A 21,968-nucleotide genomic window follows, 5' to 3' on the forward strand; every position below is an offset into this window, starting at 1 on the left:
GCGCACAATTGCTTGGTTTTTTTCCAGAAGCAGGGTGTTAATTCTTCAATTTAACCAGGGATGCCATTTATAATTTTACCTTCTGTTAAAAAAAAACATTTGCTCTCACTCTCAATTAATAGAATAAGAGTTGGGACTTGGAGGTCTAGTCCAACCACCTTCTCAAGCAGATCCTGTACTATTTCAGACAAATTGTTGTCCAATCTTTTAAAAACCTTTAGTGATAGACCACCCATAATTTCTGAAGGCGTGCCATTCCAAATTGCTTTAAGAGCATCCTCAAATGCATTAAGAAAAATGGATAGTTTTACATGTTCTGAGTAATCTCGCTGCCTTGATCACAGACAACAGAAAAAAATAATATTTAGGATGAAACATTCCATCCATACTTTATCATCATCATTCCAGTCATGAAGGATGTATTTGCTGCTTTCCAGTGATTGTTGCAGACAATATCTGTGACAGAATAATTGCTAAAAGTGCTAATTTGCCAAAATTCATTCTAAGTCTCCATAGTTGCATCTGTAAAAAGGCAATGTTATTTTTCAGGGCTTCAGCAATCTTGAGAATATTTGAGATATATAAGCACAAAAAATACATTTGTGTAGGTACATTTTAGAGGAGGTGCAATATTTGGCACTTTATTGCATTAATATAGTAGAAAATGCCCAATAAATTTATTGGTCAGTAAAACCTGTTTCCCAGCTCTTAAAAATCAGCCACTGCCAAGCTATCTTCGAGAAAAGCATGAAAAAATGATAGTAAGAGAAAGAAGTCTCAAATTTGTCCTGTCTTTAAAGCCTCACATAAATTTGCACACTTTAAATCTCCTCTATGAATTCTCAGTTGCTGGAGAAAAGTTAAAACTGCAAAAGCAGCATTCCAACTATCAGTCTCAGCAGTGTGCCTTAAAAGCTGCCTTTAGGCAATCTCTTGCCTGCCAAGGGTTCACTTTAGCTTGGCTTTAAATGAAAGTGCGACAACGTGGACATTGGATTAAAACCACATCTTGTACCATTGAGTGAACGATCTCAAACAAACTAAGAATATTCATTTTGACCTGAACAATGGCTTATATTAAACCTTCAAACAGGAGCCAAGATTCAGCAAACTACCAATATCGCAAGTGCCAAGGAAAAGAGACTTGTAGGCTGTGCTGATATAAATCATAGCAAAAGGGACTAAGGGCAGGGGAGAGGAAAAGGACCACCCACAGAAGAGAACAGACATCAATCAGGGGGCTAAGGTGGGGGTCTAGCCATCTACCCTGATATTGGATACACAAAGGAACTTGGCAGAATGCATTGTACCTACCTAAGTTTAACCTGTTCAGATTTAGAAATGTTTCAAGGAGGAAAAAAAAGAAGAAATTTCCCTACTACATCTAGTAAGTCACAACAGGAAAAGCTAACATTTCCAAGCTGGCTGTCCTTCTTTATTAAAAGAGAATCAATTTCACTTACACCTTCTATTGGAAAGATGACGTTAGAGTATGACCCAAAACCTACAAAGATCCCACCCATCTCCTCCCACAAATGATTAAATCTGACACTAAGGGACAGATTTACCCACACACACTTGAGAAACCTGCTGGATGGGGGGTGGAAATCCAATAACATGCAAGAAAGGATCATCACACAGATTTTACAGTTGTTATCCATCACATATATTCGTTATGAATACAGGTTTTTAACCACATAGCAGACTGCAAGGTGTGCCAAAGAATTGTTACACACTGAGCCATCCCCATGGAAAACTGCACAGCAGAAAAAAATGGGGCAGAGCAACTTTCCTGGAACCGCACAGTACTCCACCACCAGTCAGCAGGAGTGGCTGACACAAGTCAGAGGGTACTTCGTCCGCTCTGCTTTAAGTCCTTTGGCAGGTAGGCAGATTCTTTAATCCACAACTACTGTGCCTCCAACTGCCTCTAGAGCCGCTTTAACCTTTTCTGCTTCTTCTTTACGAACATTTACTTTGATATCTTGAGGAAGAGATTCCACCAACTTCTTTGCCTGCAAGACAGAAATGCTCTAGTCAGAAAATGAAAAGGATAGCACAACATTCAAGAGAAACCACAGCTAATACTAGTCTTGATCTCTATATACTTTCTACTTACGGTACTTCCTGAATTTGAGGAGACAACGCAGCCCCTAAATCTTTCCAAAGAAACATTTCCTAAATTATGGTTCAACGATTTAGTAAACAGAATTCAAAAGATTTGAGGAAATTTTCTTTGGAGCTTCATTTGCACAGAGGAAGGGTGGAGGCGCAAGGTCAAAAGGCAAGAAGGGGAAAGTGATGTTGAAATGCAAGTCTAGTGCTTTTGTATACATTCACACCCAAGGGCTGTGGGTTCGCGTTGCTGTGACCTTTCTGCCAACCTGCCTTTTTTTTTTAGCCCTGCTTTCTCAAGAGATGCCACTGAGTTGCATGATTCATGACAGACCGTGTCACACTAATTGCCACTATATCTAAGGATCCTAATTTTACTTTTACTCATTCCACATCGTCTTTTTTTTTTAAACTCTCCATCAAATCTTACCCTTTCTGCTCCCAACTGGCAACATCAAAAAATTATAATAGTTCTATGGAAATCAAGTTTAGAAATGAACTAAGGCAGTTAAGGGAAGTAACATGTTTTAAATTATCCCTCTTATGGACCATATTATACTAATTCTGTTTCTTGGGATTAGCTTCTTATTCATTCTCAGGCACAATGTAAGATGTTGATTTCTATCTATAAAGCTTTATATCTTTCGGGACCACAGTATCTGAAGGAGAGTGTCTGCCTGCAAGATCTTGCTAAGAAATTAACTGTAATCAGTAAAGTTTCCACTAGTTTATATCATCAAGGGAATCAGTAGCATAAGATATGGCATTTTTAGTGTCAGCACTTAGCTGTGGAACCTGCTTCCAAGATGTATAACTCAGTCCTTCATTGATGTTTTTAAGCAGGTAATAAGCATATTTCCATCCAATGTTATCTTTGCTGATCACCATTTTGTTTATTTTCCTAACTGTTTTAGTGAAATTGTATTATTAGTGCAAAACACTTTAAGGCCCCTTAGACTCCAAAAAGCAGCATATATATTTCTATTAAATGAACAGTTACTATACAGGGAACTGTTGCTCACATAATTCTAAGCATCTGGGTATTCCGCAAGCATTTCAAGTAAAGAGATATTCCCCCTCAATAGTATAATCCAAACAAGTATAGGAAAGAATCATTTTACCTGGACAAGGTTTATATTTTCCACGTGGTTCTTTAGTTCCTTGATAACTTTCACCTTGTCTTCAGCTTTAAATCCAGTCAATCGCACTGTAAAATTGATCTTTTCTACTTTTTCAACCTCTTCTTCTTCTTCTGCCTAGTCGATGAAGAGGAAAGAGAAACAAATTGACAATTAGTAAGTAGTGCCTGCCCCTTTGTCTCCAAAGAGACAGCAGTAGAGGAAGGATCAAACTATTTAGGCGCTTCATTTGGTTTATTTAGATGGGGGAGAGGGCCAAAAGCTAGCACTGAACTATAACAGTGTTGTTTGCTTTTATAAACTGACAATGGAACTAAAGGCACCAATAGGAAATGGATGGTTACTATTTTCATATTCTACATGGGGACTTCTTAGAATTTTTTTAGCTTTCCATTACAGAAAACATAGTACTAGACTAAATCCAATAATCTCTTCTTAATAGTCATAGAATCAAAAGGGGACATTTTTATTTATGTCTTCTAGGGTGTTTGCTATCTGCCCCAATTTTGTATAATCTGAAAATGTATTAAGCATTGTTTTCAGTTCTTCACCCAACTTATTTAATAAAAATAACTGACGTATAGTATATGTCAATTATATATATGGTATATGAGAATAACCTTGGGAAACAGGAAAGAGCCACAACCAAGGGGACAGTTGACTAAGAGAGGTTCACCTGCAGAACAAATGTGGAGATGGCAAATATCTCAGAAGAAATAATGTCTAGTTTTTTGGCCTCTAAAGGTGATTGGGTGAGATCTACCTTCAGATTTGTAAGATTCGTGTGTGTGTGTGTGTGTGTGTGTGTGTGTGTGTGTGTGTGTGTGTGTATTTGGTGTCTTTTGACTCCTGTCAACTGCCTAGATTAATCTGCATTTTTTAAAGCAAGATTTTTAGGACTAGTTTGCCTTGTTCCTACCTTCCTTCTTGCTTTCTTCCCAGGGCTGAGAAAAGTGACTGGTTTAAGGTCACCCAACTGAGTTCACGTCTAAGGTAAGATTAGAACTCACAGTCTCCAGGTTTCTAGCCTGTTACATTACCACTGTATCAAACTGTCTCTCTTCTTCTAGTCAATGTAACCTTATACTTACGGTACAATTAGTTCATGCTTCCTATCTGGACAATCTTGCAATCTAACATCAATCTTCCAAGTTTGAAAGTACATATCCCCAAAGGTCATCCCTACATGCCATTACACTATCAAAGATATTATCCAATAAAGTATATCTTCCCAAATACTGGTATTGTATTCAGACTAACTGGTCCATAAGTGCTAACCATCATCTTTTCTTAGTTACCTGTTAGCATTTTGCCTTTTTCACATAGCAACTAACATACTGATTCTTTTTTTTTTACTTTTGAATGTATTGACAACAACAATACTGTTTATTCTTCTGTGACTTATTATAATCAAATGCTCTCTCACAGCATATCAAGGATATTCCTCTGAATTTCTAAGCGGGAATGATATTTTAAACAAGTAATGCAAATCTTTATTATTTCTGTTCCTTTTCTCATTCCTCCAGAACTTTGATATATACATTTCACTGATAAACCTAATAAAACGTATTTGCCCATCCACATTAAGAAATAAATCTCACACTGGTTTTTTGTTTACCTGATCAGTAATCAAATTACCTAAATTTAATCATAAATGACAACTCACAATTGGAATAATCACAAGAAGAGTTAAAAAATGAATTCTGACTAGCAAGAAGTAAGATCTTTTCCCAACAGAGTAAACTCATTGATTTCTTTTCGGGAGTCAAGTCACGAAAGAAAGGGAATAGAATAAGAAAACTTCATCCTTGAAAAAGCTTATTTTCTTAACTTCTTAACCTAGACATTCCAAACATATATTTTCCTTTTTGAGAAGTTGATGTCCTGCATGCTATTTTCTCTAGAAAAATCCCCTTACTTTAAGGACCATTTTTCTTTCTTTCTTCTCTATGGAGCTGGTAAAAATATTTCCCAAAATTGCTAATGAATTATTTCATTCAGGAACTAGTGTGTGCTCCTTCTTACATATGCTAAGTCTGCTGCAGACATTGTAATCCATAGTTTTATCCAGGTTTAATATTCATGGATAGATTAATATTTGCCAAAATTTTACTGCATCTTCATGTTTTTAAATTTTTATCACCATCCCATTCCAGTAAAAGTCCAAATATTTTCAAAATGTGAAAGAAAAAATAAAAGAAGTGCTGATGGTGCATTTTTGTTTGGTAAATGGAGAGAAGATCGGACAGCAACCTTGAGAAGGGTGATATGAGGCAGCGGGGAGAATGGAGGCATCTATCCACAATTACTACAGATATCCCACTGAATCTGGCAGATTTCCAGAACTGCTATAAGGAGATTGTTTTGGGAACTCTTTGGAGTAAAATTAAGCAACCATTTGGAAAACATAAGTTTGAGATGAATTTCTTAAAGCTTTAGAAATATTTTCATTTGACTCACTCAAATCTATACAATCTTTTAGTCAGGAAGCAAATCTCAGAATAATTGGGGCACTACAAAGATATTTATTCCATATTTAATGATGCAAAGCTTAACTTTAATAGAAAATCACGATATACAAGAATATGTAGGAAACTATTAAGTGAGCAATAGAGACATAGTAATATCTAAAAGGGACAGCTGAAAAAATGGCTGCTGAGTCCATTATAATAAATATGTCTGTTACCCGCTTAACTTAGGATCACCCTCAGGACTGAAAAGTATCCAGCTAACTAAAACTATAATTCAATAGAGAAGTAGCTAACTTTAATTCGTGAACATCCTTTATAAATCTTTTTGTCCCATTCTATACTGCCAATCGTTTAGCAGTTTATTACAATTCGCATATCATTACAAATATTAACTGTGCTATTATTTTCATTATACCCTGGCAGCAGCTCTTTTAAATACCAAATAAAGAAAGCAGTCTGTCTGCATCTTTCATCTTCATGCTTGCAAGTTTCATAACCACCTCTTCAAGAACAATGTGTATTTGTTGACCAGGTACATTCAGACCCTTGTCCAAAAGCAATTACCATTTGATTCAGGTAAATGGCAAGTTATAAGGCTGATAGCTTACCGGTGCTGCCACCTGTGTTGCTGGCATCATCCCGGCCATTGGCATAAGTCCAATATCTTGGATCTTGAGAGTTTTCTGTAAACATAGAAAACACCTTTTTATCATCTTTTACATCACTTGTAATACCGAAGTAGGGATTATAACCCACAGTACCACACTCCAACTCTATAAGGAAAAAGAAGCTACAAACAACAGGAAGCATCTACTGCAACTTTTTAATCTTTGATCTATTAATCACCCAGTTTCCAATGTAAAAATGATACCTTTAGCAACTCATTGAGGTCAGAGATCTCCAGGAGAGTCAGGTTAGCAATGTCCTGAACTAGCTGCTGAATCTTGGGTGAATATTCTTTTGGAGCATCATCCATACGCGGGCTTGCTAAAACTTCACTACACTTTGAACATGTAGTCTTCAGCATCCGAATAGCACAAGCTTGTGATCGATGCTGCCTGTAGAAAATCAGAGAAAAAAAGTTACAATTCACATTTCCCAATACACAGGTACATGCAAATGAAAAAGGAGGAATAACAAGGCAACACCAACCAAGATGGCCAGGAGAGAACAACAGTATGAATTGCTGCATATGCTACTGAAACGAAAGAAAAATCTTCCCCAGCCATTTTATTAGCAAACTTTGACAAATTTCATTTTGGAAATAGTCCAGTTTCAGAAATAATGGCTATTTTCAATAGATTGAAATATTACATGGTAGGAGCTTTATAAAGACTAGGTTTCAGACCACAAAAGGTGCAGTTCAAGTAGTTTAAAACAGTCAACCAAAAGATAAATTATAATATACTGTAGCATAGGTCAAATTTTTCAATTTTGCATTTTTTTTTACAAAACGTAGTCTGCTCTGCTAGCATGCTTCAACATGACAAAGTAAGGAGACTGTTTTTAATAATTAGGGATTAATGTGGGTAAATTTATTTTAAATGTGCATTTTTTATTCATGATAAGAGATTGGTCAGAAAAAATAGGCCTGCAGTATTTTTTGCAACAATAGCAACAAGCATTGATTGATCTATTAGAACCTATTTATGGATATTACCTGGCCACACCTATTCTCTACGAAGTTTCTGGTTCAGATCTCACCCCAGCTTACAGGAGTCCACCCACCATCAAGTTCTTCCCCCTTAGCAAGCTGGGGTAACAGAGCTGACCTTTCAGGGATGCTTCAAGACTTATCAAAAAGTAAATTCTCCCTCCACACATCGAGGGGGCTGAAGACTTGTTTAGAGCAGGGCTCTCCAACCTTGGCAACTTTAAGCCTGGAGGACTTCAACACCCAGAATTCCCCAGCCAGCAAAGCTGGGAGTTGAAGTCCTCCAAGCTTAAAGTTGCGAAGTTGCCACGGTTGGAGATCTCTGGTTTAGAGACAGCCAAAGAAATTTCCGCTGCCCCCCTGCAATTATACGCGCACCCCCAAGCAAGGGCTCCGTCTGCGGAAGCGAGGCAGGCGGTATGACCTTTATTTGGGCGTTCAGGCCTCTAGTTCGCCCCCATCCGCTTCCCCTTCGTTTGCGGCATCGGTCGCCTAGGCCTACGTACCGCAGTAACAGTCGGAGAGCGGTACCGAGTCGGGCCGCGGGAAACATGGCCATATCGGTGGCTGCAAAAGGCGGCAGGAAGAAAATACCGCGGTCCCCTCTTTCTGCAGCGTGCACACCGCAAAGGGCGCCGGGGACGCTCTCTCCGACCATCTCTGTGGTTAAACGAAACATCCAATCTCCGCCGAGTTCGACTCTCCATGATGTACAGAGCGTTACACAACCTTGCGTCTCGATGGTAAGCGGATGTGACGATTCAAAGCCCATCTAGCGTACCATGTTAGAAATGATAACTACGGGAACCGGAAGCCCGTTTTCCACAGAGACAAAGTTCGTTACCCAGCTGACCTTGCGACGCTCGGCGAACAAAGTGAAACCAAGTAATATTTGCAACTAAATATTCGGAGGCTTAAGCGGAAAAAAGAAGTCCAAGCTAGGGTTTGAGTGCGCGGGCGGACGAGTGAGGCTCCGCGAAGGGTTTACAGGCTGGAAGGCTATAATTTACATTAATTTACATATACATGACCCTCAACAGCTCCGGAATGGAGGACTAATTTAAATTTTTTCCCGAGGCAGAGAAGTCAACAAATGAGACACAAGATAGTGAAGTAGATGGGAATTTTATTTCTATTATATTTGATTTGTTTAGCAGTAAACCAGTCACAGTATCTTGAGAAAGTGGGCACAGTTTGCCTGCGATTCATCTTATAGCAGTTTTTTCCCCAAGTCAATTTCACAGTCTTCTTTGGAACAAAGGTTTATTTCAGGAAACACACTGCATTTGAATTAGTGTATTATACTTGTTGGCACACAGCGATAAAAAAGTTATGTAGAGAGGGTTTTGTTTCATTCACAAAATGCTTTTTGGGTGAAGACCAGGAAAAAAAAATCACAGCATGAAGCCCAATCTGTCTTCTCCAGACGTTGTTCTATAAATTTTATCATCTAATTACCACCAATATGGTACAAAAGTAAATATTAGTTTTGCCTTATTGCATAGCCTGTTCTTGGGTGTACTTAGATGTTGGGATTTGTAAGAATATTGCACTAATTGCCACTGTCCATTACAGCATTAAACAACAGTTAAAAAACTAATTATTTTCCATAGCAGAAAGTTTTCTTTCTAATGATTCTTTATTGCAACAGCAGTGAGCTAACCCTGACTTTGGAAAAAAAACTAAGATTGGACCTGGTTTGTACTTTGGTGGATTAAAGCTGTAGGCTAAACTGGAAAGTTGAGAAAGGCAATGACAAACCACTTCTATATTACTGTCAAGAAGAATCACATGAAGTTGTCAGGAATTGGCTGAAGGAACCCTTTTTATTGACTTCCTCATAAAGTAATGGTAGCATTCAAAACACAAGTTCTATCACAGAAGTACTATGTACCACTGAATTATAAAAAACTTTCTAGGTGTATTTTAGGAATTCTATTATTCCCCTCAAAAATTGATCGTGGAATTACTCTTTTTAGATTGACCTATTTTTAGACCATAAGATGCATGAAACAGACAGGGAGACCATAATGCAGTAACAAAAGTCTGTGCAGTTAGATTAAGGCCTAACTGCCAAGGCCTTTATTGCCATTACAGAGATCAATGAGAAACCAATGCACCTTCTCAACAGAAATATACCAAAGTCTATGTCAATGGATAGATGCTGAACTTCCTGGAACGTTGCGGAATGGAAAACCAAACACAGGGAATCCAATTTTATGAACTCATCAAGGACTGAAATCTGCTTAGTATTGTTGAAGACATGTTCTCCAAATGAGACTCCCTTTCCTAGATGGACTTTTGCTGATGCAGGCTGAAGACCGTCCAAGATATTAAGAGCATGAAAGTAATGTTTCTCTAACTGGAGATGAGAAGAAGCCTCTGAAGGTAAGAAAACTGCTGGCTCCAATTGGCCTGGTGGGTCAGTGGAAGGATTTGTGCAGGGCTCTGCACGTCCATGGCCCTTCTGTTTGGATACAAAACTTTTGAATATAAAGCTAGATAGTTCTACAAATTCTTCAGTTGGTAAATGGTGAAAATTCTCCGAGTCCTGGAACACAGCATGTGTCGTGTATTCTTGCTGGAGCACCTCAGTAATCACAACCCAATGACATTGGTAGAATGCACATTTATGTAAAGACTAAAATACCAGCACAGGGCTGTAACAGAAGCAGAGACTGGAAAGTTTTAAATACTTATTTTTATTGTCACTGATTCCATTCTGTCTACACCAGCCACTAAGTATGAGACACAAATCTTTAAAGCCATAAGGAGAGATAGGTTTGGACGGGGCGAGGATTTAAAAAACATACTGGATTGGGATAGGCTGTGTTCGAGATAGGGGTTTTCAGAAGACATGGAGGGAAGTGGTGGAAAGATGTCAAAAATTAGTGAAGAAAGAAGTTGAGTGTGCTGGGCAAGGTGAAGGTTACTTGTTTGGCTAGATGTGACCACAGAGAGAGAGAGTGAAAGAGAGAATGTGGGCTCAGGGCTATGCCATACACTGGATCTCATAAATTCTGACTCTGGAGCATGCTTAAATGCTATTTTACCCACAAGAGAAGTTTCCTGAATGGTCTACATACCAGTGACTGCTTGAGAACTAAGCTCTGTTATCCAACTAATGAAAAGCTAGGTGAGTTGGGCTGTGGGCCACTATCTCTCCATAGCTGAGTAGCAGCATATAGGATGTTACAGATTCTTGATCCTGGCAGCATTTTAGACAGATGGAATGGGAAAATGCAGACAGACAGTGGGAAATTACCCAACACCAAGGGCTCAGCTCAACTCTCCTATTCTCTCTCCCCACTGAGGGAACAGCACAAAGGAACAGCAATGGTGTAGCAAGTACAGCAGTGACCAAGAAATGATAGCTTTACAATGTTTTAGAAACCCATCCCTCCCTTGCCTTGTAACCCAAGAGATTAGTCAAAGGAAATAAGCTGAGCCTCTCCACTTCCCCCTTGCACTTGCTGCACCTGGGGAGGTGTCTGTTGGGGAGGAGGCTGTTGTTGGGGAGGCCCTCCGGAGGGTGCCATCTGCAAAAGATAAATGGAAGCGAGCATAGAGTAAGGCAACATTTCTTTCAGTGAAATTTCTATAGGAAAGAATTAACAGCACTTGCTCCCTTAGCCTAAGGGTTGGTAGAGTCACTATCTTAATCCTAATAAGATCAAGGAATTCATTAGTATTATTTGTGTGTGTGTGTGTGTGTGGGGGGAGGGATTATATTGAAAATTTTGTCAAAGACTTACCTGTTGATACATAGGCTGTTGTCCTGACAGGTAAGGCTGCTGGGGTGGCAGGCTACTCAGACCTGATTCCTGGCCAGGGAGAGTGGACATAAGGTTCTAGAAGAAAAAAAGGGTATCAAACTTTGCGCCACAACAAGTGGCCCTTCTTGAAATGCAGCTACTTGGGCTTTAGAAATGAATTTTCCTATCTCTATGAACATAACTACATATTCCCTATAAATCTTCCTGCTGATAACCTTCTCATTCATGATGTTCAGCGAAGGACAGTAATTGAAACAACTTCCTCACCTGCATATTGTAGGGCTGGTATCCCATTGGCACTGACTGATTGCCCATGTAACCCATAGTACCTCCAGACTGGGGGGGCGCTTGTGTCATGGCAGGCATTGTCTGCGTTTGGGAAGGGGCGGCTGCATTCTGCAAGGTAAAGAAGATTGCTGGAACAAAATGCCCCGTACATAGCAAATTTGAGCAGAAAATTTTGATACCCAGAAACTTCCAAGGAAAGTCTAGACAAGCTTCAACATACAAATAAAATACGATGCGTTTTGCTTCTAGAAAGCTGGGAAAGCCTGCTTTTTTCACAAGTAAATGAAGAGAGAAATCTTCCTTAATTAAGCTGAGGACTTGACCAGCCCTGGAGCACCCCGTGATCTTCATGTTTGAACAGGGATCTGAATCTGGATTTTCCCAGAGTTAATTCAACCAGTGCACCACACTGGCTTATAGTCTTCACACAACCTATAGAATGCTAGGAGCTAGTCTCCTGACTTGGGGTGAGATGGGGGGGCTATTCAAGATCAATCGTACCTGGTAGCCCTGCGTAGGTGTGGGCTGGTAGGAAGAATAAGCAGGATTTGTGGTGGGCACTGCCTGTGCCTGTGGGGCTGGTTGTGTGTTATTATTGCCTGTGGAATACATGTAAGTGCTCACCATGCCAGGATCTGAAATAAACATACAAGAGATGAAAGTTATCCTTCTGGGCTGAGCTTTGTAGCCTATCAGTAAAGGGCTGGGCTAAATCCACACCCACTCCTTTTCTTTCTTCTACTTCTGTTACCTGTTCCTGCCACAGGCATTGCAGAGTAGGGTCCTGTACTGCCCTGGGTGGACTGGCTCATGTAGACAGTGTGCATGGGTGAGCCCTCCACAGAGCTTGCTGGGCTGAAGGTGCCTGGGAAGCTTGTGGGTCCTGATGGTTGGTAGATCACTCCGCTGGCAGGAGGCATGGCCTGCAGCTACACACAGAAAGCAAGATTAGTTCCTGTAAACTTTACAGGTAGGAAAGGGAAGAGCAAAAGGAATTTTTGGCCTCCCGAGTCTTCTTTCACTCAAAATACCTGTGCATATGGCAAGGAGAAAGCAGGCATTTGTGCCCTCATCTGGATCGTTTGCTTCTGTTGCTCCAACCGTAACTGGCGTTCCTTTTCCTGCTCTTGAAGGCGCTGGATGGCTAACTGCCGTTGCATCTCCAGATATTCCTAAAGGTTGGAATAACGCAGGATGTATTAGGCACTGTAGTCATTATGCTTTCAGATAGCAGATGAATCTTTGCTCCAAACAAACTTGGGACATTACGGTCCAAGCCTCACCTGCTTCTTCTGCCGCATGATCTCCAGTTTTTGAGCTAGCTGGATTTGACGTTGACGCTCTGCCTCTTCTGCAGCTCGGCGCAGTTTTTCTCTGTGTTCTTCTCTCAGGGCATTTAGGGCTCCACGTGCATCCCGGATCTGGGCAAGTTTATCTTGAAGTCCCTCATAATATACTGTGGAAAAGAAAGACAAGGCTGGAGTCTCATTGCTGCCCCAACTGTAGTCATACCTTCCCAAATCTCTTAAAGAGGAAAGCAGAAGCGGGACTGTCAGAAAGATTGGGAAGCACCGGATTGTTTTAGCCCCACACCAATCGAAAAGTAATAGCAGTCACTTAGTTTCAACAGATTCAACGGGACAAGGGAACCCTAAATCTATTTTCAATCACACATCAGGGACACAGCTTCTGATAACATACAGCGACGCTCATCCAATTGGTTCAGTAGCTCCAAGAGCTGGGGGTGCATGCTGTTGATGGACTGGAAGACTGAAAGAACTGCCGAATCATTGGTAATGCTTCGCCCACGCAGGTGGTTGCTCTTCATACGGTTGACAAAGGTGGTGACTGCATTTTGCAGAGCTTTCAGAAACTGCTCATGGCTCTCATCTGTCTCACCATTCTGATATTGCTGCTGGGGAAGAGATGGGAAACCGCTGAACAGAAGTCCCAGGTTCTGCCTTCTCCTGCCTTAGAATCCTGGCACTGCTTCTTTAAAAGTTAATTTTGTTCTTCAAGATGGCTACTACCGTTTATCCACATAAACCCCACACCAGAATAGATGCACCCACAATGAAACAAACTCACAACTCCCAAAAAGAAAGCCTACCACTTTCTGTAGCGCTGCTACTCCCAGTTTATAAATAAATATTCCCCAAACCCTACAGTGATGTGGTTGAGTCTGAGTGATGCTTAAAAAGTGACACTGTACTAATGCAGAAGGGTTTCGTTCCTACCTCCACAACACTAAGTGGGGCAGGTGGGACTTCTGTAGCTTGGGTTGCTGGCTCCCCCATAGACAATGGGGCTGAAGGGGTGGGGCTCTTGCGCACTTCCTCCTGCTTCTTTTCCCAAAAGTTGCGATTCAGGTATCGAGCCAACTGCCCAGAAATATTGAGAAATTAAAGCAACTTATTGCCAATGCATTATTCAAAACAGCAAGTTATTGTCAGATATCATTTAGACCAGCTCATTAGCTTAAAAAGATTGGAGTCTCACCTCAGGATCGATGTCCTCAGCTAGAGGAGCAGAGGAGTTCTGAAAAAAGACATAGAATTTTTTATTCTTAGTAAGGTTAACATCATGAAAATATCTCACAATCTAATCATCCTTTAAAAATATATATCAAATGCTTGAGAATAGATCTGCAAATCAGCTGCTCAAGCAAGGCAGATGAGAGCAAAAACGAATTCTTCCAAATATCCTTCATTAGCCTGATCAAGATACTAGTGAATTGTCATGGCAAATGAGAAACGAAGTGGCTTAAGAGTCACCCAAAGCCCCAAAATTGATTCCTGGGATTGACTAATCAGATTTATATAGCTGCTCATCACACAAACCTGACTCTGACTTGCATACAATAAACCAATTAAAAGTATTAGGCTGCAGGGGTCCAAAAGCTTTCTCTGCTGGCTATTCTCTGCCAAAGGCTGCATTCTTACCACAGGAGAGGAATAGAGGGTACCGCCTGGGGGTGCTGAAGAGGTGATTGGTGTGGGCTCAGCCTTGGGGTAGGTAGAATATGTGCTTTTCTGCCTCTGCAGAGGAAAAGTAAGAATGTAAGACTACCGCCTTTAATTACCTTTTTCTGTTTATCAGCACGAGAGATGTAGTACAGAAAAGAGTAGCACTGGGTAAGGATTGAGAGGGGAAAAAGATAATTCAGACCACACTTTGGTACCTTCTTAAATCAAACCTGGGATTACACACAAGACTAGTATTTTTAAGGAGTTCTCAACATATAAAAGTGCCCCTGCACACTCCAAATCATCTTTCTCCCTTCAAATCTGGATTATTACACAGTCTTATGAGGAAGCATTAAGCATCCTTTTGACAGTCAGAACTACGATATCTTATACATGAGGAAATTTCATTAAAATTCAGTACATCAGTGATAACTAGATGTCAGAAAGCAAAATGTGATATTGTAACCTTCTGAATGCAGCAAAGATTGGAAAGTTTTCAATTCAATTTTTGGATCATTTGTGAACAGTAGATTAGGTGAGAGAGACTATCAGAAAGACTTTTCTTTGATAATTAAGAGTCTCCCTTTGGTTTAGAGACAAGAGTGACATTAGCACAAATTTCTCACAACTGGACAATAGGCTTTCACAGGAAGAAGCAGAAGCCTGGGTTGCTAAATAAATTCTTATAGTAGCGCAAAGCAGCCAAGCATGAGGAATTCATAGGAATGTTAGCTATGACTAATGAAAATTAGTTATGACAACTTGTAAGAATCACAATCGATACACAAACCATCCTTTCCTTTTCCTCTGCCTCAGACTGGGAAAGTGCAATTGCCAGCTGTAGCTCTTCCTCCTCCTGCAGGGCAGTTTCATCACGCTTTGGGGGCAGCTATGGGCAGAACAAACAGCAGTCACTGTACCTACTATGTGGAACTGATGAATTAAAGATGAGTAGAGTGCTAAAACAGGCAAGGACTTACCTGGGACTGTTGTGAAAGAGGGCTGGTCAGGTATTCCGGAGGAAGTTCTGTGCTAGCAGTTCCTTTTCCTTCTCCCTTCCTGTATGGATAGAAAGGACAAGATCATGAATGCTGCTGAACTAACCACTTGCTGATCTGAATGGGGAAGAGGAAGCAGAGGGGCCCAGTGACAACTAAACTATAATCTGCAATGAACCAACTAGCAATTTTTCTGGAAACAGCATTCTGTAGGATAGGAGAAGTTACGCCATTCTTTTTTATAAATCCCACACTACAAAACCTACACATACAAAAAGCAGAGGTGCCCAAACAGCCATTGTTTTCAGAATCTCAATGTAAGTATCCCCTCCACAATTAAGCTCTTACTTGTTGAGATGTTCATAGCAAGGCTCACATACTCGTACTTCCTTCTCTATGCCAAACTTGGGGATGGTGGAATATTTGGATGAGCATTTTCCACAGAAGATCTGCCCACAGGCCCGACAATGATGCTGTAAACATACCAGAACTATCAGGATTATCCAAGATAAACATCTGGTAAAAAAACAAAGCCAATGCCCTCTTCTCTCCTAGTACTCTAACAAAAACCCGGTGTCACATTCAGCATGTGATCCCAGAATCAGAGGATGCAGTAGTACTCACCTTGCGAGTCACCACGCCAAATTGAACTCGGCACCGATGGCATTCTTCTGCATCCACCCAATCAGGAGCCTAACCGCACAGAAATACAGCAATTAGAGTACCAAAACAGGCCACTATAACACTTTGCTGTGATCCTAAATGTGCAAAGTTTTCCAAAAGTACTGCTATGCTAGAATGCATTACAGATAAAGGAAATGCATCAGTAAAAGTTCAGTGTAAACTAATCTTTTTGTTGACTTGAAAGTTGAAAAAAAGATTAGCTGTCTGTCTGAATATAATTGCAATCACAAATCACTCTCAGATGTGAAGTAATGTGTGGAGAAGAAAGGAATTAGGAAAATTCCTAATGTACTGATAGCAAAAAAAGAAGAAAGGCTGTGTTTTATCACCTGCCTCAACCAGCTGTTATGCTGGTGATTGGTTCATCCCAAATTCTCAGCATTAGAAACAGTTATCAAAGCAGAAACAAAACAAATATATGCTACATAGTCAAGATGTAATTACTACAGTAAAGTCCAAATTATTTCCCCCAATGAGGTGAGCCACTTTCCCAGCTGGGATACTTACCCTCTCTGCGGCGAACATCGCATCACTTTCTTTGAATTCTGGAAAAACATGACCTGTAGGTAAATTAACACTGTCATGCCACTGCATGCCAAATCTTGGGCGCTGGATATTGGACTGAGGACTACATGATGGACCTGAGCAACTGTCTCCATGCTTCCCTATGCTCTGCCTCATGTGGGCAAAGCACCGAAGTCTCTTTTTTTTTTTAACCAACCAAAGATAGGAAGCTTACAAGGCATGATTTATTTGCAAGAACTCTTCAGAATCTTTCCAGATGATCACTTGACCACTAAATCCCATGAATGTCACAGTGTGACAATGAACAAGGGCAAAGGGATTAATTTTTGATTGTCACTATGTCCAGAATCGTGGAGTCACAAGGGATAGGAATTACAGAATTTGAAAGCCAATGTATCTGGTGGCTGCAGTATTAGAAGACTAAGCTAGGCCCAAGAAGTGAAATGGCTAACAGTATTTGAAACACACTAAGCAATTGCCACCAGCACTTCAGTAGTGTCAGTAAATTTATGAGGTGGTTTTCAGGTCATCTAAATCTGATAAATAAATGGAAAGTTCTGATTTTTCTCCAAATTTCCAGCTGCAGACATATTACCTGCACAAATGGCCTTAATATCACAATGGGAGGCTACTTATCTTTTCTCACCTTCTACCTTCATGATCTGGTAGGTATCTTGGACCACCTTGTATTTGGGCTCATTGCGGAAGGCATGGGCCCATGCTTGGATCAGGTACAGGATCTTGTTGCGAACGTTTGCCTCAACTTGTCTCTGCAGATAATAGGAAGGGTCAAGATCAGGCACTGTAGTCAGCAGAACTGAGCTCGCAATCTTCCACTGTTTGAGTTATGATACTGATACACAATGCATCATCCCTCAGAGTAACAAAAGCTAAACTCAACTTTTCCCCTTGTTTAGACATTGCTTGTAAACCTGTACAATATGACTAGGGACCTAAAATAAATTCTTCCTAAAAATTTATTCTTACTGAAGAAATTTGTATCTAATTTTAAGAGGTGTTTTGGTACACGAACAACTGTTCTTACCTCACAAACATAAAATCATGTAAATCTCTTCCTGCTGCAAGAAGCTAAAAAAACAAAGTTAAAGGTACAGCAAGGCTCTTGTAGAAAAATACTCTTCCCTGAACACTAGGATTACCTCTGCATTACTGAAGATGCAGTCACAAGCACATTCTCACCTTGCATAATAGTATATTATTATAGTATATCAAGAACCATTGATGGAATGAGACTGAAATACTGTAAGGCAGGAAAGATTATGAGGACAAGACCTAAATTGGATAGGGTTAGGTTTAAGAGAGCAACAATAAAAATGGACTTTGTGGGAGGAGTCATGTTACTCTGTGGTGCAAAAAGGGACCAGGATTTGAATCTGGAATGTTCTTCTAGGAAAAAGATGTGTTCCACCACTTAGCCACAGGAGCATTACTATACTTGTATATACTATATACATATTAAATCTATATATATTTTAAGAACTAGCAAATCAGAGTACAAGACTTGCACAGTTATCCAACATTTATTTTTCTTCACTTATTTTATTTTAGAGATACAGCAGAAGCATAGAAAGTGTTATGTTTCATTTAACCCTAGTAAATAAAATCCACATATTAGAAAATGTGATGATAATAAGAAAACAATCCAGTAGTGAGTGCATTCAAGCAATGAAAGCATCAATAACACATACATTGATATAAGTATGCACAACTATTTAGGCTGAAATCTTTGCTATACTAATACATGTGCAGACATGGAAATGGTTGTGCTCTAAAACTATTTCAGGCTAATTGAAATATGTTAGATCTGGTATGTGTATATATAAATGCATAAACATACTATGCTTGAATAAGGCCATTAAATTTTTTAATGCCCAAACAGATTTTTTCTGTGTTGTTTACTTTTTAAAAAAGGTCATATAAGGTAGTATTTTTGTCACGTAATATTAATACCAACCTTCGGGGGAAAAGAACAGTAAAGTCAATCTATTCCACCTCACTCCAGTATAAGGCTTTTTTCTAGTTTAGCTTACTGTAAAGAAAAATGGCCTGAGTGCTATTACCTTGAACAATTCCTTCAATTCCTCCATGGTCTGCTTGTTAGCCACCTCATCATGAACTGTCTGACCACAATTCTTTACTACAGATTCCAAGACCTGCATGAAAAATATACAAAAGTTGGTTCCCAAATGAAGTTTAGAGACTTTACAACAAAATAGTCTGGATCTCCTCTACGGGTCCAAATGAGGAATACTTCCCTAGTCCCCCGGAAGTGTGATTATGCTTCTACTTACCTCTAGTGCATAGAGCGCTACGTGAGGATTCTTGTCATTGACTTTTTTCTTAATTGCACCCACAGCATACTTAGCCCTGGGAAATCATGAGGGGGAAAGAGAACCAGTTCAGTCTAATGAAAGCTGCAAGATAACAGTTTTTCTCTCATGAAACATAGTATAATCACCTACAAAATGCAAACACTTGATGAAGGAGACTGTGTATATGCCAAGACAAAAGAAAAACAAAAAAAAAGTCATATTATGACTAGGTTAGTCCTAGACAAAGAAAATATCCCAAATGACGATGTTCTAGAATAATGGGCTAAAGGGCCAAACACAGTGGAACCAACTATATGCTTAGTCCCAGGAAGCACCAAGTTCTGTTCTGGGATTTCCTAAGAATATTAGCCAATTAATTAAAAATAAAAATTGCCAATGAAATAATTAATATAAATCTATTTTATAACTGCGTCTTAAATTAGTTATTTCTCAAAAAAAAACCACAACCCACTGAGCTGTAAAAGATGCAGCTATGAGCAAAACAAGGGCACCACAAAAAGGAAAAAATAGTGTTGAATGCTTCTTAATTAACAAAGCAGATAGAGTATGATATAGCCAGGCATGTAAGGGGAAAAAACCAATAGCAGAAAATATATTTTCTTTCACACACAGTATTAGAATGCAGTTTACTTACTGAATCTAAATGAGAAAAAAAGGCTACCAACTTCAAATCCTGCTCATGAACTTCTAGAATGGATCTGATTGGATAGTGTAACAAAGAACGTGTATTAAACAGATCTATGCACTGATCCAGAAGGATTGTTCTTAGTTTCTATATATTGGATAATAATTCCAGATATTAGTCATATTAGTTGGGATTGATGGGAGCCGAAGTCTTTTATTTGAATGGCCTATGAGTGTTTATAGAACAACAAAGTGTTTAGAGCAGGGGTGAAATGTAAAAGTTGTAATGTAAAAGGCGTGGCCAACTTTTTTTTTTTACTTTTAAAAGCATTTTTTCTACAACCTCTTCGGCCAAAGAGGTTGTAGAAAAAGTGCTTTAAAGGGTTCTCACGATCCCAGCTGAGCCGCGCGATCATCAGAGGTGGCTCAGCTGGGCATGAGGGGGAGGGATTTTTGCTACCGGTTCTCTGAACCACCCACCGCCATCGCTACCGGATCAGGTGATCCGGTCCGAACTGGGAGCATTTCACCCCTGGTTTAGAGACACAATGTAGGCAATACCTAAAATTCTGGCTTTGGAAAATGGATAAACACAGATTCAAATATCTGTGTTAGCAGTATGTTTCTTTCCACTCATACTTTGCTTAAAGTTTAATTGTAATGAAAGAATGCTTCTTTTGTCAATAAAGTGCATAAAAATAGAGGAAATGATAAGATGGTAGAGTTCAGCACGTACTGGGTATCTCCCTGACGAATCATATCACAGATCTGTAGAATAGATTCCCAGTCTGTTTCTAGCAGAAGCTGACTTGTGGCCTTATCTGCAAGATAATAAGATAAGTCATTCAGGCACAAATTAAAATTTATATTCACTATCAGAAAATTGATGGATAAAGGGATTTTTCTTCTGACTAGAATTATTAGAGATGAATGAGAACTTCAGATCACAATTACAGCTATTACAGTTATTTACTGTATGCTATTAGCAAGCATTTATAAAGAGTTTTTCTCAGCAAAGCTGTCGAATCTAACTCTAGCTATAAACATTTACTCCTCCAACCATACCATTTATGATTTGCCCAGATATCTTAGATTTCTTTTAATTACTTCATCGTCCCCAATAAATAGACTTCTTTAATCAGGCCACTCTTAACATTTCCATTATCAAGTTTACAATAGATTATAACCTCTTCACTACCTTTCTTCCTCCAAACTTCCTTCTGTCATAAACTTTGGTATTTTTCCACATTTATGTAGAACAAATCCTAGTTATATGTAACTGCTTTTGTACTTATTTACTATTTCTGCAAATCACTCTCTCACTCTTCTTTTCTCCTTTCCTGTCATGTTATAAATTTCTTGAAGGAATTTAAGTATATTTTGGAATGGTACACTTTGGTATATTCTAACACTCCAAATTCAAATACAGCACTGTATTTAAAGGGAAATGAATAACTAATCATTGCCTTTTTCCCATCAATACAAAAACTCCAGTTAATCTGTCGACTGTTGAAAGGTGATGTAGATTTTCTTTCCATTGATAATTTTTCCTAATGCAACACATCACATCAAGGCAGACTAAGTACTGCCTTGATTCAGCCAGTACTTAGTCTGTTATTTCCTGGTACAATCAGTCACCTTGTAGAACCTGATTCTAGGTTAGTGATGAGGTCAGCAGCACTGTAAATTACAAATACAGGAACTGAGACTTTTCACCCCCAAATTACACATTTGTATATCATTCCATACATTCGAAATGGATCAAGCTGGTCAAAAGATCCCTCCCCCATTTACGCAAAGGAGAGCCAGCACTTAAGTCTGAGTAGTGAATAATACTGTCATTCTGCAATCCCATCACATGACACTAGGCAATATCACATTATTAATCACTCCAGTCGACTTCCTTGCCGCTGAAGTACAACCTAGCAATCTGTGGAACGAGGACAATGATCCTACCAATAAATACAGGACAATCAATACGGGTGTATGGGGGGGGGGGAACGGAAAGGACACGAAAGGGAAAACACTTCAAAGTCCTGATTGGCTTTCAGAAGCCACGAAAAATCCCAGAAAAGGAAGGCGCGATTTACAGAAAGGTTTTTGCACAAGAGCTGAAGAAAGGGAGGTCGAAGGAAAACAAGGAAACCCAGCTGCTCGACCAAGCGTTAAAATGAAGGCCGAAGCTCCGAGGCAAGATTAGGCAAAGGTCCCCTCCCCGCCCCCCGCCCCCGGTACCTAAAAGACGCTCGAAGGTGCCCCCTCCTCGCCCCATTGTCCTCCCCGCTGAAGATCAGGCTGGACCGCCCCACCGCCGCTCTTCCCCTTCCGACGTCTCGGCAATTTAGGCCCCGCTTCCGCCTTCCAGTCAGCGGAG

At 39.8% G+C, this 21,968-nt stretch overlaps 2 protein-coding genes across 5 annotated transcripts; both read right to left on the reverse strand.

Annotated features, from left to right (window-relative positions):
- Positions 1-1,411: 1,411 nt before the first annotated feature.
- MRPL12 (mitochondrial ribosomal protein L12) lies at positions 1,412-8,052 on the reverse strand. The gene is made up of 5 exons (XM_058174183.1): positions 7,886-8,052; positions 6,597-6,783; positions 6,334-6,408; positions 3,237-3,371; positions 1,412-2,015 (listed from the first exon to the last, which is right to left on the reverse strand). Exons 1-5 carry the CDS (start codon positions 8,035-8,037, stop codon positions 1,899-1,901), a joined length of 666 nt encoding a protein of 221 aa, XP_058030166.1. The 5' UTR covers positions 8,038-8,052; the 3' UTR covers positions 1,412-1,898.
- Positions 8,053-10,062: 2,010 nt separating this feature from the next.
- Positions 10,063-21,966, reverse strand: HGS (hepatocyte growth factor-regulated tyrosine kinase substrate). Of its 4 annotated transcripts, none has more exons than XM_058168573.1 (21): positions 21,830-21,966; positions 20,331-20,415; positions 18,929-19,004; positions 18,698-18,790; positions 17,263-17,386; positions 16,599-16,636; positions 16,032-16,100; positions 15,756-15,880; positions 15,390-15,468; positions 15,200-15,298; positions 14,386-14,481; positions 13,943-13,981; positions 13,681-13,824; positions 13,145-13,358; positions 12,727-12,899; positions 12,475-12,615; positions 12,195-12,372; positions 11,945-12,078; positions 11,423-11,551; positions 11,135-11,230; positions 10,063-10,918 (listed from the first exon to the last, which is right to left on the reverse strand). In XM_058168573.1, the coding sequence occupies exons 1-21, from the start codon at positions 21,864-21,866 to the stop codon at positions 10,805-10,807; spliced, it is 2,283 nt and encodes a 760-aa protein (XP_058024556.1). In that variant the 5' UTR covers positions 21,867-21,966; the 3' UTR covers positions 10,063-10,804. The 4 variants fall into 4 exon arrangements, with proteins under 4 accessions (XP_058024556.1, XP_058024555.1, XP_058024553.1 ...); XM_058168572.1 differs by having other exon boundaries at positions 15,209-15,298; positions 16,599-16,651; XM_058168570.1 differs by having other exon boundaries at positions 16,599-16,651.
- Positions 21,967-21,968: the final 2 nt, after the last annotated feature.

This window comes from Ahaetulla prasina, chromosome 2 (assembly GCF_028640845.1).
Source record: "Ahaetulla prasina isolate Xishuangbanna chromosome 2, ASM2864084v1, whole genome shotgun sequence".
Lineage (NCBI taxonomy): Eukaryota > Metazoa > Chordata > Lepidosauria > Squamata > Colubridae > Ahaetulla > Ahaetulla prasina.